Source organism: Aythya ferina (assembly GCF_964211825.1).
Source record: "Aythya ferina genome assembly, chromosome: 5".
NCBI classification, from domain to species: domain Eukaryota; kingdom Metazoa; phylum Chordata; class Aves; order Anseriformes; family Anatidae; genus Aythya; species Aythya ferina.
Window position 1 is genome coordinate 58,505,346 of NC_140301.1, and position 13,105 is coordinate 58,518,450.

Consider the following 13,105-nt stretch of genomic DNA (forward strand, 5'->3'; position numbering starts at 1 on the left):
TGCTAAGGAGTTTGGCCATCTTTCTGGACAAAATTTATACTCTTATCAGATAATGAAATATACATTACGGGGCATTTTACATCATTCCATATTGACAGCCATTCATTATGTTCCTTCCATTTTCTTCTTTATTAAATGTTTTTAAAGTTGGTTTGGCTTTTTTGTCATTTTGCCTGGCACTGAGATCAAGCTAAGCAACCTGTAGCACCTGGATCATCCTCTTTGCCCTTTCTTCTTATGGGTGCAGAAAGACATACTCTGGAAGTTCTCTAACAACTTTATCATTATTGTGATAAATCTAGCCATTGAAGGATTTTTTCCCATATGTATTGAGCTTTCAATGTCCATTTCGTAAGCCATAATTTCTCATGCACGCACTTAATTGTTCCCTCTTTCTTCCTATCACTGTGTGCTTTACTGTATGTTGCCTTTCCATTTCTAGCCGCTGCCTTCCTTTTGACCCCGAGCCTTTGTCTGGTGTAGTCCTTTTCCTTGACCATTGAATGGTGACATTTTGCTATCTGATGAACTCCTAAAAGCCAGATAACTGACATTTACAGTATTCAGGCTTTTTTTCCTAAAATTACATTTGTTTTTATGTAGTTATGGGAAATAAGTCCCTGGTGGCCCTATGTGTATGTGTAAAAAGTTTAGTTTTAGTTGCAGAAACATGAAATTTAAGTAGTTGTGCACTGTGAATTTATAGCTATGTCAGAATTAAATTTAAAAATACATTGTGTACCAAATGTAGCTTAGTGGTTTATAAATCTTACCAATTCTCCTCCGTAGATCTCAAAATGGCTTGCAAAGTAGGTCATTAGCATTATCTCAGTTTTATGGAGAGGAAACAAGCTCAGAAAGCTGAAGTGATATGCACAAGATTACCTGGTGGCAATTCATCCATTTTGAGCTCCCCAGTAGTTGCGGTGGGTGGATGCTAACCGGGAGTGCAAAATTGAGCGAGAACAGAGGTCAGGTGTGAAAATTATCCCAAGAGTGCAGTGAAATGGCAGACAATGGAAGGCACAGAATTTCAAGTAGGGAAATTTATCCTAGTATTTTGAATTACATTTGCATAGGTAGTGTGGTTCTTCAGTTCATGAATAGTTTTACTGTATCATGGGAGTGATTTAGGTTTGTTTGACTATTATGCTATTTATTCAGGAATCCCATTTATCCCTCTGTCTCTAGCAAAGCAACAGCAGGATGATTAAGTTTTCTGAAGAGAGAATGAGCTCTTCCAGCCACATTTTACCTTCAATAAGGAGCAGACATACAGCCATTGCTGTGATCTTACAGTCTGAATGTCTATAAATAGTTGGGATTTGTAGATGCTAACTGTTGATGTACAAGGACGATCGATATTATCAATTGACATCCAGATTGCCTAACAGCAATGCTCGCTCTTTGCTTTGTGGGTAAGGCATAGCGTATATATTATTTAAACATTCTTTGTTAACTGTTTCATGCTCCACAGCAAGAGAAGAATGACCTTTCCATGGTCTGGAGGTGTTACATACACTCCTGCAGGCAGAAATCTACATGAGTGTTGCTGTAATTACACTTTTTTTTTTTTTTTAAACACAGAATATCATTGTTAACGCAGGTGTTTTCACTGAAGTCTAAAATATTGAGTAGTTTCCTGAAACACTGATTTAAAAGCCTTCATTATTTCTGTTCCTTTTAAGATCAGACAAACCTTGACAAAAAGGTTAATTGCAACCCAGTAGAGCTACGCTAATGTTTTATTAGGGGAAAATAGTCATGTCTAGATTTTTCAGAGCAAGTGCACAATAGACAACGTTAACATATTCCCTTGAAATTTTTAGTTTTCATAATCTCCAATGTACAAATTTAGCTTTAAAATAACATAATGCAATTTATGAACTAGAGATTATATATTTTTTCAGTGCATCTGAGATGGGTGGCTGAACCAATATTTGGACCTGTCAAATCCAGTCACATATTGCAAATTGTTGACTCATAATTAAACTAGGAGGAGAATTGGAAGGGCTTTCTCACTTGCAGATACTTATATTTGTAAATACTTGCTGTCGTCTTTGAAGGCAGTGGGTAAGCCTATTGGTTGCCGAGATCTGAGCAGAATCATGGAATGGTTGAGGTTGGAAGGGACCTCCAGAGATCACCCAGTCCAACCCCCATGCTTGAGCAGGGTCACCTAGCGCATGCTACACAGGATGGCATCCAGGTGGGTTTTGAATATCTCCAAAAGAAGGAGACTCCACAAACTCGCTGGTGGTTTAACCACTAGTGGGGCAGGAGAGCCAAATCCATCTTTGCTCCTTAGCCCTCTCCTGCAGGGGGATCCCACCCTGGTGGAGGGACCTGCCTGAGCTTTGTCCAGCCCCTTGATAGGAGTGTCCATGTGTGATGGGAACCAGGAGCTATTCCTTGGGGTGCGCTGGCAGGCAGGTGGCTCACAGTTTGTGGTGGGATGTAGTCAATTCTCTGCCTGCTTTGTGGCCTTGGGAGGAATCAGAGATTTAAAGGTTTGGTCTCCGGATAGCCATTAGGAAATGGTGATTGTATCCCATCGCTTCTGAAGAAATGTCTAAAAGGAAGGCTGGTGCTTCTCTCAGGAGGCATGTTGTTTGAAAGGAGAATGGGAAGCCTCCCTTATTGTGCTCTCTTTGGACAGCTTTTATCCTGGTCCTTTTTTTTTGCTTTGCTGTATGTTGCAACAGCATCTTCAACCTGGATGATGTTTCTTCTGACTCAGAGAAGGCAGCAGAAAAGAGGAGCAGGTGTTGCAGATGGAGGAGAATATTTGTATACTGGATGCATCTGGGTGGTCCGCTAATGGGAAGAAGATTGGTGACCAAAAGGGCAGGAATAGAGGTCCCTACAGCAGTGCGAGGGTGCAGTTCACAGAATGTCCCTGAATGCAGATTAAGCAGTGAGTATGGCTGTGTAGTAGAGCTGCCACAAGGGCAGCGGCCAAAGAGCTGTTCCCATCCCAGCTGTCCAAAAAAAAAAAAAAAAGATTGATTCAGGATCTCAGGAAGAAAGATGTGTAAGCATAATACTACTCTTGTTGGAGTAGTAGCTGATGGAATGGCACGTGCTATAACTAGTAAGAAGTTTCAGTTAAGATAGTTTGGAGTTTCCAGCTGTGGAAGGGCCATGGGCTCAAGTTCTAAGGTGATAACCTTACATTACCTCTCTCCAAGGTATCATCCTTGCTTATGGGGATGGTAACAAGAAGGCCTGAAATACCATTTCCCACTTAGTCTCTACATCAGTTCTGAAGTAGTGTATGCATCTATGTACATGAGTGGCCAAGTGAGCATCCTGGACCTGTCTGGAAAGCTTTTTGCCCTCCAAGGCCAGGAGGTGCTTGGGTTCTCTGCCTTGCTTGACTAGTGCCTACCCCCTCATGTGGTCCTGCTCTCTCTCAAGCATCCTGGCACAGTATTAACAGTGTCAGTTTCTGTCACAGTAGCTAAGATTAAAAAGAAATACCAATTAAAAAAAAGTTCTTTTTTTTTTCCCTTCTGAGAAACCTTTGGCTCAGCCGTTATCTGAGGGACAACAACAAACCATCCCTGCTGTATTTAGCTCCACACTCAGAGGACTGTCAAATTAGTGGTCCTAATTAGAGCAAAAGACATGGAGAATATTTTGCTGATGTAGAACATTGAATTGTGACTAAAACCAGGGAGGAGGAAAGAAAGTTACATGCTTGGAAGAGCAACACTACAGCAGGGCAAAGGCAGAGACTAGTTTAGTTCTTGTTTATCAGCATGCTTGTCTTGCTCACGTCCTGTTTTAATAACTGTATAGAGGTGTTAAACCTGAATCTTTGCATTCTTGAGAATGCAAGAATTTCAATGTTAGTAACGGGTAGGACTGGTGAATTATTTTGGTAGGTTTCCATTTAAGAACTGACCTTTGTTTTGAATCATAAGAATGAATGGAGATCATGAGGTTCCTTATAAGCAGGAATAAAAGTTCTGTTTTTGTCTATTAATCAAAGAGAACCAGGGGAAACAATCATTTTTTGTATACATTATTCCAGCATTTGCCATCTTGGCAGTTCACATCTTCCTCTGAAATACCCAGTTTGGCTTCTTTGAAAGCAGCTGCTGGTGGGATCTGGTGCCATGTTGCCTTTGTTCCTGAGAACTTGAGAGCGACAGTGCAAGTTCAGGGTACTATTTTTCAAGTGGAACCACAGAAGAAAGACACAGTCCAGATGAGCTGAAGAGAGCATCAGAAGTGTTGCTTTTTGTTGCAAGTAGGTTTTCTTCCATCTTACACCTACTGTATGTGCCATTCCTTTACTCCTTCCAGACTGAAAATACCTGTGAGGACAGGAAGTCACTAATACACATGATAGAATTATCATTCATTTTAAGCATTTATAGAGGAAAAGAAGAGAAGGAATCATTTGAAGAAACATTGACAGCATTAGGCAGCAGTGCAAATTTTGCCTAGTCTATTTAAACATACAAATAGGTTTTAAATATAATTCTGATTTTAGCAAGTCTATAACAAGGTCAAGGAATGCAGAAATGTACCCTCTTCGAATTATTTCAGACACAAGGCAGCCTGTATACATTTTCACCTTCCCACTCATACCCTAGCATCTTGCTGTTGCTTTGTTTTTCTGTTGGGTTGTAAATAGGAAACAAAAGAACTTGGTACTTTTTCACACTATTGCAGACGAATTGGTTAGATAGGGTAGAATAATGATGGACTTTGTGCTGAAGGACAAAGGCCCTTTTTTTTTTTTTTAACAGAAAAAAAAAGTAATGTTAATGTATTATGCACTTATAATTTCCAGTATCACGGCCTTCACAGGACAGAAAGAAATGTAAAAATGTGAAGCTTCTAAATGAGGCTGCAAGGGTTTTTGTGAAAGGTGTGAGCTAGTTCAATGCAAAGCTTTGCTCTTGGTGGAGCAAGGACACAATGAAATAGTTTTTGCCCTTAAAAGAAGAGGTCAGGCCGAATAACCGGAGTGATAAACCTGAATGCTAAATTATGTGGCTCTCTTCTTTCGTGTGATCTCACCAAGGTGGAAAAGAAGTATTTGAAAAAGTCACAGTTCATCCTTGCTTTTTATTTTTACAGCAGACGGGTCACTGTTGTGTGCTGCCCGTCTTACTTGCTTCCTCAACATGTTGTGTCTTCAACATCTTTCGCAACTTTCCCTGGATTTCTATGCTTGTGGTAAATGTCAGAAAGGTATTCTTCTTACCTAAGATGATGACAAGGGCTTTCTTACTATTTTTGCTTTTATAACAGGAGAAGCATTTTAAACATCCATGTTTTTATGAATGAAATCTCTAAGCCTTTAAAGTGCCATGGGAAAGGGAAGCAAGACAGTAAGAAGGATCATCTCCTATCATTGCCAGCCCCAGACTCTTCTAATCCTCATCTAATCACTGCATTGATCAATACCCTAACCTCAGAAAATAAAGTAAACCTCATTAGCTGTCTGCCATCAGGAAGGTCAGAAGAGTGAATTTGATGTGACAAAGAAGGGTGTTTGGGACTGACTCCAACATCTTGGCTGTGGTGGTTTTGGCTTTGCTGAGCGCCTTTCCATCCTTCTTATATCAGCTGTGTGGTGCAGAGTGACAAACAGAAGCTCAGAGACTGGATTTAATCACCCCCATGGACCTCAGAGAAGCCTCTTACTAGGGGAAGAGGATACTGTGTTTTGAGGCACCTGCCCAGGGTTTGGAGGTGGATGAGTGCTTCCTGGAGGAGAGTTTCTTTTTTTTTCTGGGTGCTCTTTTTTTCAGGATGCTGAAAGTGTTTGGAACTTCACCCTGATGTGGCTTTATAGATAACTAGGAAAAAATGTCTAGAAGTTAATAGTTCCTACTTGGATCACTGTAGTCTCTTGATATCATTTAATACAGAAAGTGCATATTCCTAATTGAATATTCCTGTAAGCTTGAGATGGATGAGACAAAGCTGAAGTTCCCATTTAAGGTTTAGATTTGAAAAGTTAATAAAAACGCTTCTATATTTTATCTTTTCGCAGTGCATTTTTATGTGTATTTTTGAGGTCATACATAAATAACCAGGCACATGTGGTTTGTGCTGTGCTGGTAGTGTATTGGGATATTGAGATCCGTACTGATTGCTAAATGATGAACAATGGATTTACATTTGGGTGAATGTGATATATAAGTGGTGTATTGCCAGGCCAAGCGGTAAGTGATTTTTTTTTTCTTGAAGTTTTATTGCCTGGACTGGTCTTTGCTCTTTATTTTATCTGCCTCAGGGCTTCCTTTAGCTTTTCAAGTCCCCGACTCCTATCAGACAACATGTATTTAAAAATAAACCAAGCTAACGTAGAAATGTTGTGTTTCCTTTCTCAGATGTGACATTTGTTCTATTTTTTCACCTTTTCAGCATTCAAGTTAAGTAAAAATATAACCTGCACCTGAACACATTTCCTGTCCATGACTCGTTTGATATTTTATGCACACCTCTATAGTAAAATAGCAGGCTATACCTGGCTGAACTGAACATTGAGCAGGTGGGATTGTGGGCAGTGCCACAATAAAACAAAGTTATGTCACAACAAGGATTAAAGACGTGAAGTCAAATCTACTTCAGTGCTCAAGTGGAGGTGTTTCTTTCCTGCAAACATTTGAATTTTTAATTCTCTTCCTTTGTGGTGCTACCCCGGTGAATACCCTCGCTTTTTCTTTGCTACCTCTGCTCTACCTCATCCCATGATGCAGCCGTACCAGCTGTCACCTATGGGCATTGTTCCAAAAGCAGTGGCTTAATGTCACATTCCCGGCTCTGCACTGCTGTCACCATCAAAATCCTGACTGCTCCTTTCTGAATGCTGCAAAGAAGCATTCCCCAGGGCTGGCCAAGAGTGTGGGTCTCAAGCTACCATGTGGGCAGCTGTCGGTCATTAGTTTAACAGCTGAATGTATTGCTTAATGCCATTTAAAATCCAGTGCTTAATCTGTCTGTAAAGTCTTCCGATTATTTTAGTTTGAAACATGGTTGTTGATGTGTTTTGCTGGTTTTTCTTTTTTTCTTTTTTTCTTTTTTTCTTTTTTTCTTTTTTTTAGTTTCTATTTCCCTGAATTGTAGTTAGAGCAAGGAGCAGTAAAAACTTAAGGATCTGACTTTCGGGCCTGCTCCAGCAGTGCTGAATCAGCCAGAGCCTTTCTGTAGCTGGCCAGGATTTCACTTCAGGAGGGTTTGTAGACATGGGACGTCTTTGTGTTAACTTCAGTGGTTCAGAATTACTTTTTAGCATCAGAGTATCTCCCCAGGAGGCTGAAAGCGCAATGCTATACCTCTAACACAATGTCTCCCAAAGCCAGAAGAAAAGACAAGCCAGAGCATTTTGATTTTACTCCGATTTGCTGCTGGTTGCCTTAAAGCAGTGGTATTTTTCCTCTATTGCAACACCTTTGAGCCTGGAGCCAGAACTTGTTCTGTGCAGTAATTTGGAGAAACGACTCAAGCCTGAGACTTAATACCAGTGAACACGAAAGAGATTTACTGGCGGTGAATGGGCCGTAAGTGCTTCTGATGTGGTTTCCTCCTTCCCTACAGGTTGGACGAAGTTTGCGCGGCTGACACGGGCCCTGACGAACAGCCGGAGCGTCCTGCAGCAGCTGACGCCGATGAACAAAGCCGAGGTGGTGCACAAGCACTCCCGCCTGGCCGAGGTAAGTGGGACAGGCACCAGCCCTTGGTAAGGTACAAAGAGTTGGGGGGGGACACACACACCAACCTTCACATCAATAAATATTATTCTTAGGGTGACATGTTGCCTTTTCTCTGACTTTTTCAACCTCTCCTTAGCTCATTCTTAATAAGCACTGTGTGCCAAAAACATGTTTCCAGGACAGGCCACGCTCTTTCAGTCATGGAAACAGTCACTTACGTGGCCCCATTTCTGCATGCAAGTCTCAGTTTTCTCATTGCTGCTTAACTTGGGGTGTCTGGTTTGCTCCTCTACCTGCTGTCTCATAGAGACCTGGAACCAGGCTCGATGTTCTGAGCCCTGTGGATGGTTGCTGAGATCATGGATGGGTTTTTTGAGAAGCCAGGTGCTCATCTTTAGAAGTATCCCTGCCTGGGTCCCTGGGGCTGTACAGGCACAATGACTACACATAGACCTTAACCTCCACGTCCTTGCAAAAGTCATTCCTGAAGTGTTTTGCTCATCATTTTCTTCTTCAGAACTGATGGAATAAACTCTTTGGCAGGTTGCAAACATCTCCTTAACAGTGCAGATGGTGCAACAAGTGAATGCCTTCAGGTTAACTGATGAAACAGAGGTACTGCTTTCATCTTCGTGTCCATGGGTAATGAATAATACACGGGTCAAAAGTATATGGTCAGTATACACAGGCTCCTAGAAATGACAACCCTTGCTACCTTGTGCCAGAGAGCTTGTCCTGAGTCTGATGCTGAGAACTGGCAGTAGTTTTAAATGTTTTTGTTGTTGTTTTGTTTCCTTTCTTGTTTTAGTGGCAATCTATAATATAAACTCCACTTAAAATGAAATCAGAATGGAAGCTTGCAGTTTTCATGTGTTGGCACTGTGGCATTTTCCATGAATTATCCCATACCAGTAGCTTTGCTGACTGTTGAATTACTCTCACTTCTTGCTTTTCTGATTCATGGCATTTCAGTGTTCTGTAAATCCAGTTATATCCGTTAATGGTTTAGTCTAGAGAAGAGAAGATAGGGCAGCAATGTTCAATCATATCTAAAGCAGCTGCACAGAAGGAGGAAGGAAATTGTTCACCATCTCCTCTGTAGCTAGAGGAAAAAAATAGTGAAATTCAGTCACTGCAAGGAAGATGTGGGTTGGGCTGCAGGACAAACTCAGATGAAGTATAAGGTTGTAGCTGGGGACAGATTCTTTGGGGAGCATGCAATCTCCTCTCTTACAAGTTGTTTACAGCTGCAAAGTGCTTCAGAGACAAAGTGCTGTCAGGAATTCAGAGTAGGGTGCATTTCTGAGGTGGTTGTGTGCCATTTCCATCCAGGCCCATTTTCCATGCTCCTGTGTCTGAGGAGGAGCATTTTCATCCCAGCTCATCCCTGCCAGAACAAACCACTCGGCTTTACCAGACTTACCCACTGTTAGCCATGCCTGTTAGTTGTATACAAGAGTAATTCAGAGGGTCTGTGATGAATGCAGCTGACTAACAAGATATTGTGTATTCTTTAGTGGTTTAAAATTAAAAATTCATGCAGCATGAAAGAAATAATCATTATAGTTCAGTGGTCTCCACAGCCATTTGCCACCCACACACCATGTCAAACTCAGCATGATATTATGTTAAGAATAATAATTATGCCTTTACAGTACCATGGGATCATCTCAGCACTTCACCACCAGAGGCGTAGGGAACTATCAAGCATATGTTCATCGCATTCGGCTTGAGCCCTAAGAAACTTATTACTCCAGCTATTGTGAGGCTGTTTCTAGCTCCTGCCCCAGTGAACAGGACAGGGAAAAAATAGACCTGGAGATACCAAGAATGGAAGACCTGTCCTGGTGTATCATGCCAGTGAGGTGTAGAACTGTCTTGTCCACAGATGAGTGCAAAAAGAAGAGATGAGTGGAGATATTCACCAGATTATGTCTCAAAATCAAAATGGTGTGTTAAATGCAGGGGATAATTTTGGCATTGGAAGAAGTTTCATGGGCTTGCACATAGGAGACCACTGTGAAAAGGAAACAAATGTTTTGGGCATTTTTTTTTTATTTATTTATTCTGGGAAGGACACGTTGATCCGTGAGCAAGTTCAGTGTGCCACAATGGCCATTTGAACCTTGCCTCTTGGGTAGTTACAGGAATGCTGTATGTGGGTATTGTCCCGGGCACTGGGGAAGGAACACCTGGAGGCTGACACCTTTTGGGGTCTCACCAGGAGTTCGGTGTCTGTAGTGGTTTCTGGTGAGTGCCACTGGGACCAGGCTGCTCAGTGGGCATTGGTGGTCAGCCAGGGTTCAGTACATGGCTTTGTGTTATGACAAAGCTGCTGGAAAAGGGGACAGCCATGGTCTCCTGGAGGTTTCTGTTGAGCTTTCACTGCTTCTCAGGTATTTTGTTGAGTGGCTTTCTGACCTTCAACTCAGCCGATTCTATAGAAAACAAATGGCTAACTAATGTAAGGATGAGTTAATTTTTCATTGTATCAGCTTAACTCGTTTTCCTTACAGCGTGTGATTGTTAAATCTGACATTAGGGAGGATGGGAACAGGTAGGCACAAGCAGGTTTGTGTTACATCAGGTTGCGGAATGACACTGAGCCAGAGCAGACGTAGTGGGAACCACATCCTCCAGCATGGAGTGACTGAGAGAGGCTGCTGTTGTTGTCCCTTGGTGATTTCTGAATAACAGACTTTGACTTCCAGTAGAGCCAGACTTTTACTGTCTGATCTCAGTAACAGCTTTCTCATCTTAAAAATAAGACTGTAAAGAATTAAGGGAGAATCTATATCTGTGATCCTTCAGTTCGTATTCTTAGTTGTTGTGCTATTTATTCAGCCATTCACTCCTCTTCATTGAGCAAGCATTCTGCTTTTGTTTGTCTTTGCATGTAAAGGGTTGCTCTTTACAATCTAACTGTACTGCAAATATGGTGCATCAGCTTCAGTATGGGGCAATCATAGGGCTGAAATGAGTTTTAAAGTTGCTGAAATTAGTTATTTTATTCTCTATGTACTTCAATCCCCAAATTTTAAAGGTGTTATTAGTTTGAAAATGCACATGAATCTTTCAGTTGTCAGTGCAATATATTACCGTGCTGTGTGTTCCTTTGTGCTTTTGTTTCTTGTGGTGGACGGAGATAAGAGGTAATTAGATTGGCTGGGAAGAGTGTCTTGAATGAATTTGGCTTGGTTCCTTTGCAGCATTTCCAGTTCCACATTTTACAAAAGTGCGCGTGCAGGAGATTACAGTCATATGCAAAAAAAAAAAAAAAAAGTAATTAAAAGGAAAAAAAAGAGAACCCACTGGTGATAATGAGCTTGTAAGGGCAACAGCATTTAGAAGTAAATGGAAAGGAAGCATGGTATTGCCAAGGAGTTGGGGCAGAAGTTGTGCACGTAATACTTCATTTTAGAAGGAGGTCAGCCAGCAAGGCTGAAGACTGGTTTGATAGGTATTGCTTTGGCTAAACAACAGTTTAAAATGGGGATCGAGCATAAATTAACCTTGTAAAACTTCCAAATGTGAATGAATATTCATGTTCATAACTGCAGGGAATGAGACCGTGCAGCAGTACCCATAACCTGTTGGTATGGAGCCTTTCTGCTCTCACCATGGGCATGGATTCCCCTGAGTACATCTGCAAAGATCTGCCTTTATGCAAGATTATCTTTGTATGCTCTCCTTATATCTATCTCCACTCTTTCGTATGTGACTTACATGCCGGTGAGTTCACTGGCTTAATAAACCAAATAATTGAGAAACTGTGGGTTGACTTGGAATATCCAATGAATACAGTCCCATCTTTTTGATTCTCCTTACAGAGATCTGTGAGACCCCCTAATTGTTTCATGTTAATTGAAACCAGTAACATTTGCTTTTCTGTCTGTTGTAGGTTCTCCAGCTGGGATCTGATATTCTTCCTCAGTACAAGCAAGAAGCTCCAAAGACTCCACCACACATTATACTACATTATTGTGCTTTTAAGACCACTTGGGACTGGGTCATCTTAATTCTAACCTTCTACACAGCAATTATGGTTCCATATAATGTCTCCTTCAAGACGAAACAGAACAACATTGCCTGGCTTGTGCTGGACAGTGTCGTGGACGTTATTTTTCTTGTTGACATTGTTTTGAACTTTCATACAACCTTTGTTGGCCCTGGTGGAGAGGTTATATCTGATCCCAAACTCATAAGGATGAACTACCTGAAAACGTGGTTTGTGATTGATCTTCTGTCCTGTTTACCATATGACATCATCAATGCCTTTGAGAATGTGGATGAGGTAAGCTATTGTAGTCCACCTGAGAAGTGTTGTTTTAATTAGGAATTAATTTAGGAGTGTGCTTCCAGACACCTGACAGCAACAACAGGCAATAGAAGCCCTGCGCAAATGTGGGAATGCCATTAGGCAGCTCGGCTTTACCTATGTGATGTTCCCATGTTAAAGAAGAAGAGGTGTCCTAAGATTTCAGTGTTGCATTCAGCGATGTACATTAATAAACATGGTTTTCACAGTCACTTCCTTTTCCTCCAAAAGCGTCATCCCCCATCCACTTCCCAATGGGCTGAATCAGTTGGGGTGTCCCCCCGCCAAGCCTCCCTTTCCAGCTCAGACCCAGGGATTGCCTCTAAGCACTCCTAATCCATTGCAGGACAGCCTGAAGCGGCTTTACGTAAATAATCAAAACCCTGTCTCTGCTCTGGCTGAAGCGGGTGACAAATTTGCCACTGACTTGTACAGAATTAGAGAATGCCTCTGAATGAGCATTTTTAAAATCCTGTCCTAGGATTATTTTTTGAAGCATCCTGTAATTTTCTTGTGTTGTGTTTTTAAATGTCTGATTGAGAGGGAGGCTTATCTCCATTTTTTAAACAGTCTTGAGTTAGTGCTGGAATTTTAGAAACTGTTTGAGGAGAGACAAACACATCTTAAAGGGACACTGAATTAATGCTTTTTAACTGCTAAATATATAAATGTTTAATAAATTGGGCTTGCAGCCTAAGATAATAGAGGAAACAAGCAATAACTAGGACAAATAATATAGGCACAAGTCACTGCAGAGAAAATTCATTATTAAAATGCAAGTATAATGGCATTAGAGCTTGTTTTAATTTTTCTCTAGAGCCTTTTATCTTTAGGGCCATAAACAGATGAAAAAGCCTTTGTTCATTTTTTTTAAACATTTTTAACATTTTTTTTTTCTTAGAATACTGTTTTTAAATTCTTTAAAAATATATATCTGCAGTTATGTATCCTTGCTTTATAAAATCCACACTGGTACTTTTTAATACAAACTTTGGTGCAGGTTTTGTAGAGCTCTTAAAATTCCATCCCTGTCTGTGCCCCGAGTACCTTCTTTTGACATTGTTCCGTTTTATTTATAGCAAATATGACAGAAGTGATAATACTT

General features: G+C 41.0%; 1 protein-coding gene across 2 annotated transcripts in view; it reads left to right on the forward strand.

Annotated features, from left to right (window-relative positions):
- The window catches only part of KCNH5 (potassium voltage-gated channel subfamily H member 5), a 157,668-nt gene that overhangs the window by 29,680 nt on the left and 114,883 nt on the right, over positions 1 to 13,105 (forward strand). Inside the window, exons 1-3 of one of the 2 annotated variants that reach the window (XM_084520878.1) lie at positions 7,160 to 7,204; positions 7,567 to 7,682; positions 11,584 to 11,976. In XM_084520878.1, coding sequence (XP_084377004.1) covers positions 7,638 to 7,682; positions 11,584 to 11,976 — 438 coding nt within the window. In that variant the 5' untranslated portion in view covers positions 7,160 to 7,204; positions 7,567 to 7,637. Of the gene's footprint in view, positions 1 to 7,159; positions 7,205 to 7,566; positions 7,683 to 11,583; positions 11,977 to 13,105 lie in introns of those variants that run through there. The other variant, XM_084520877.1, reaches the window with a different exon arrangement.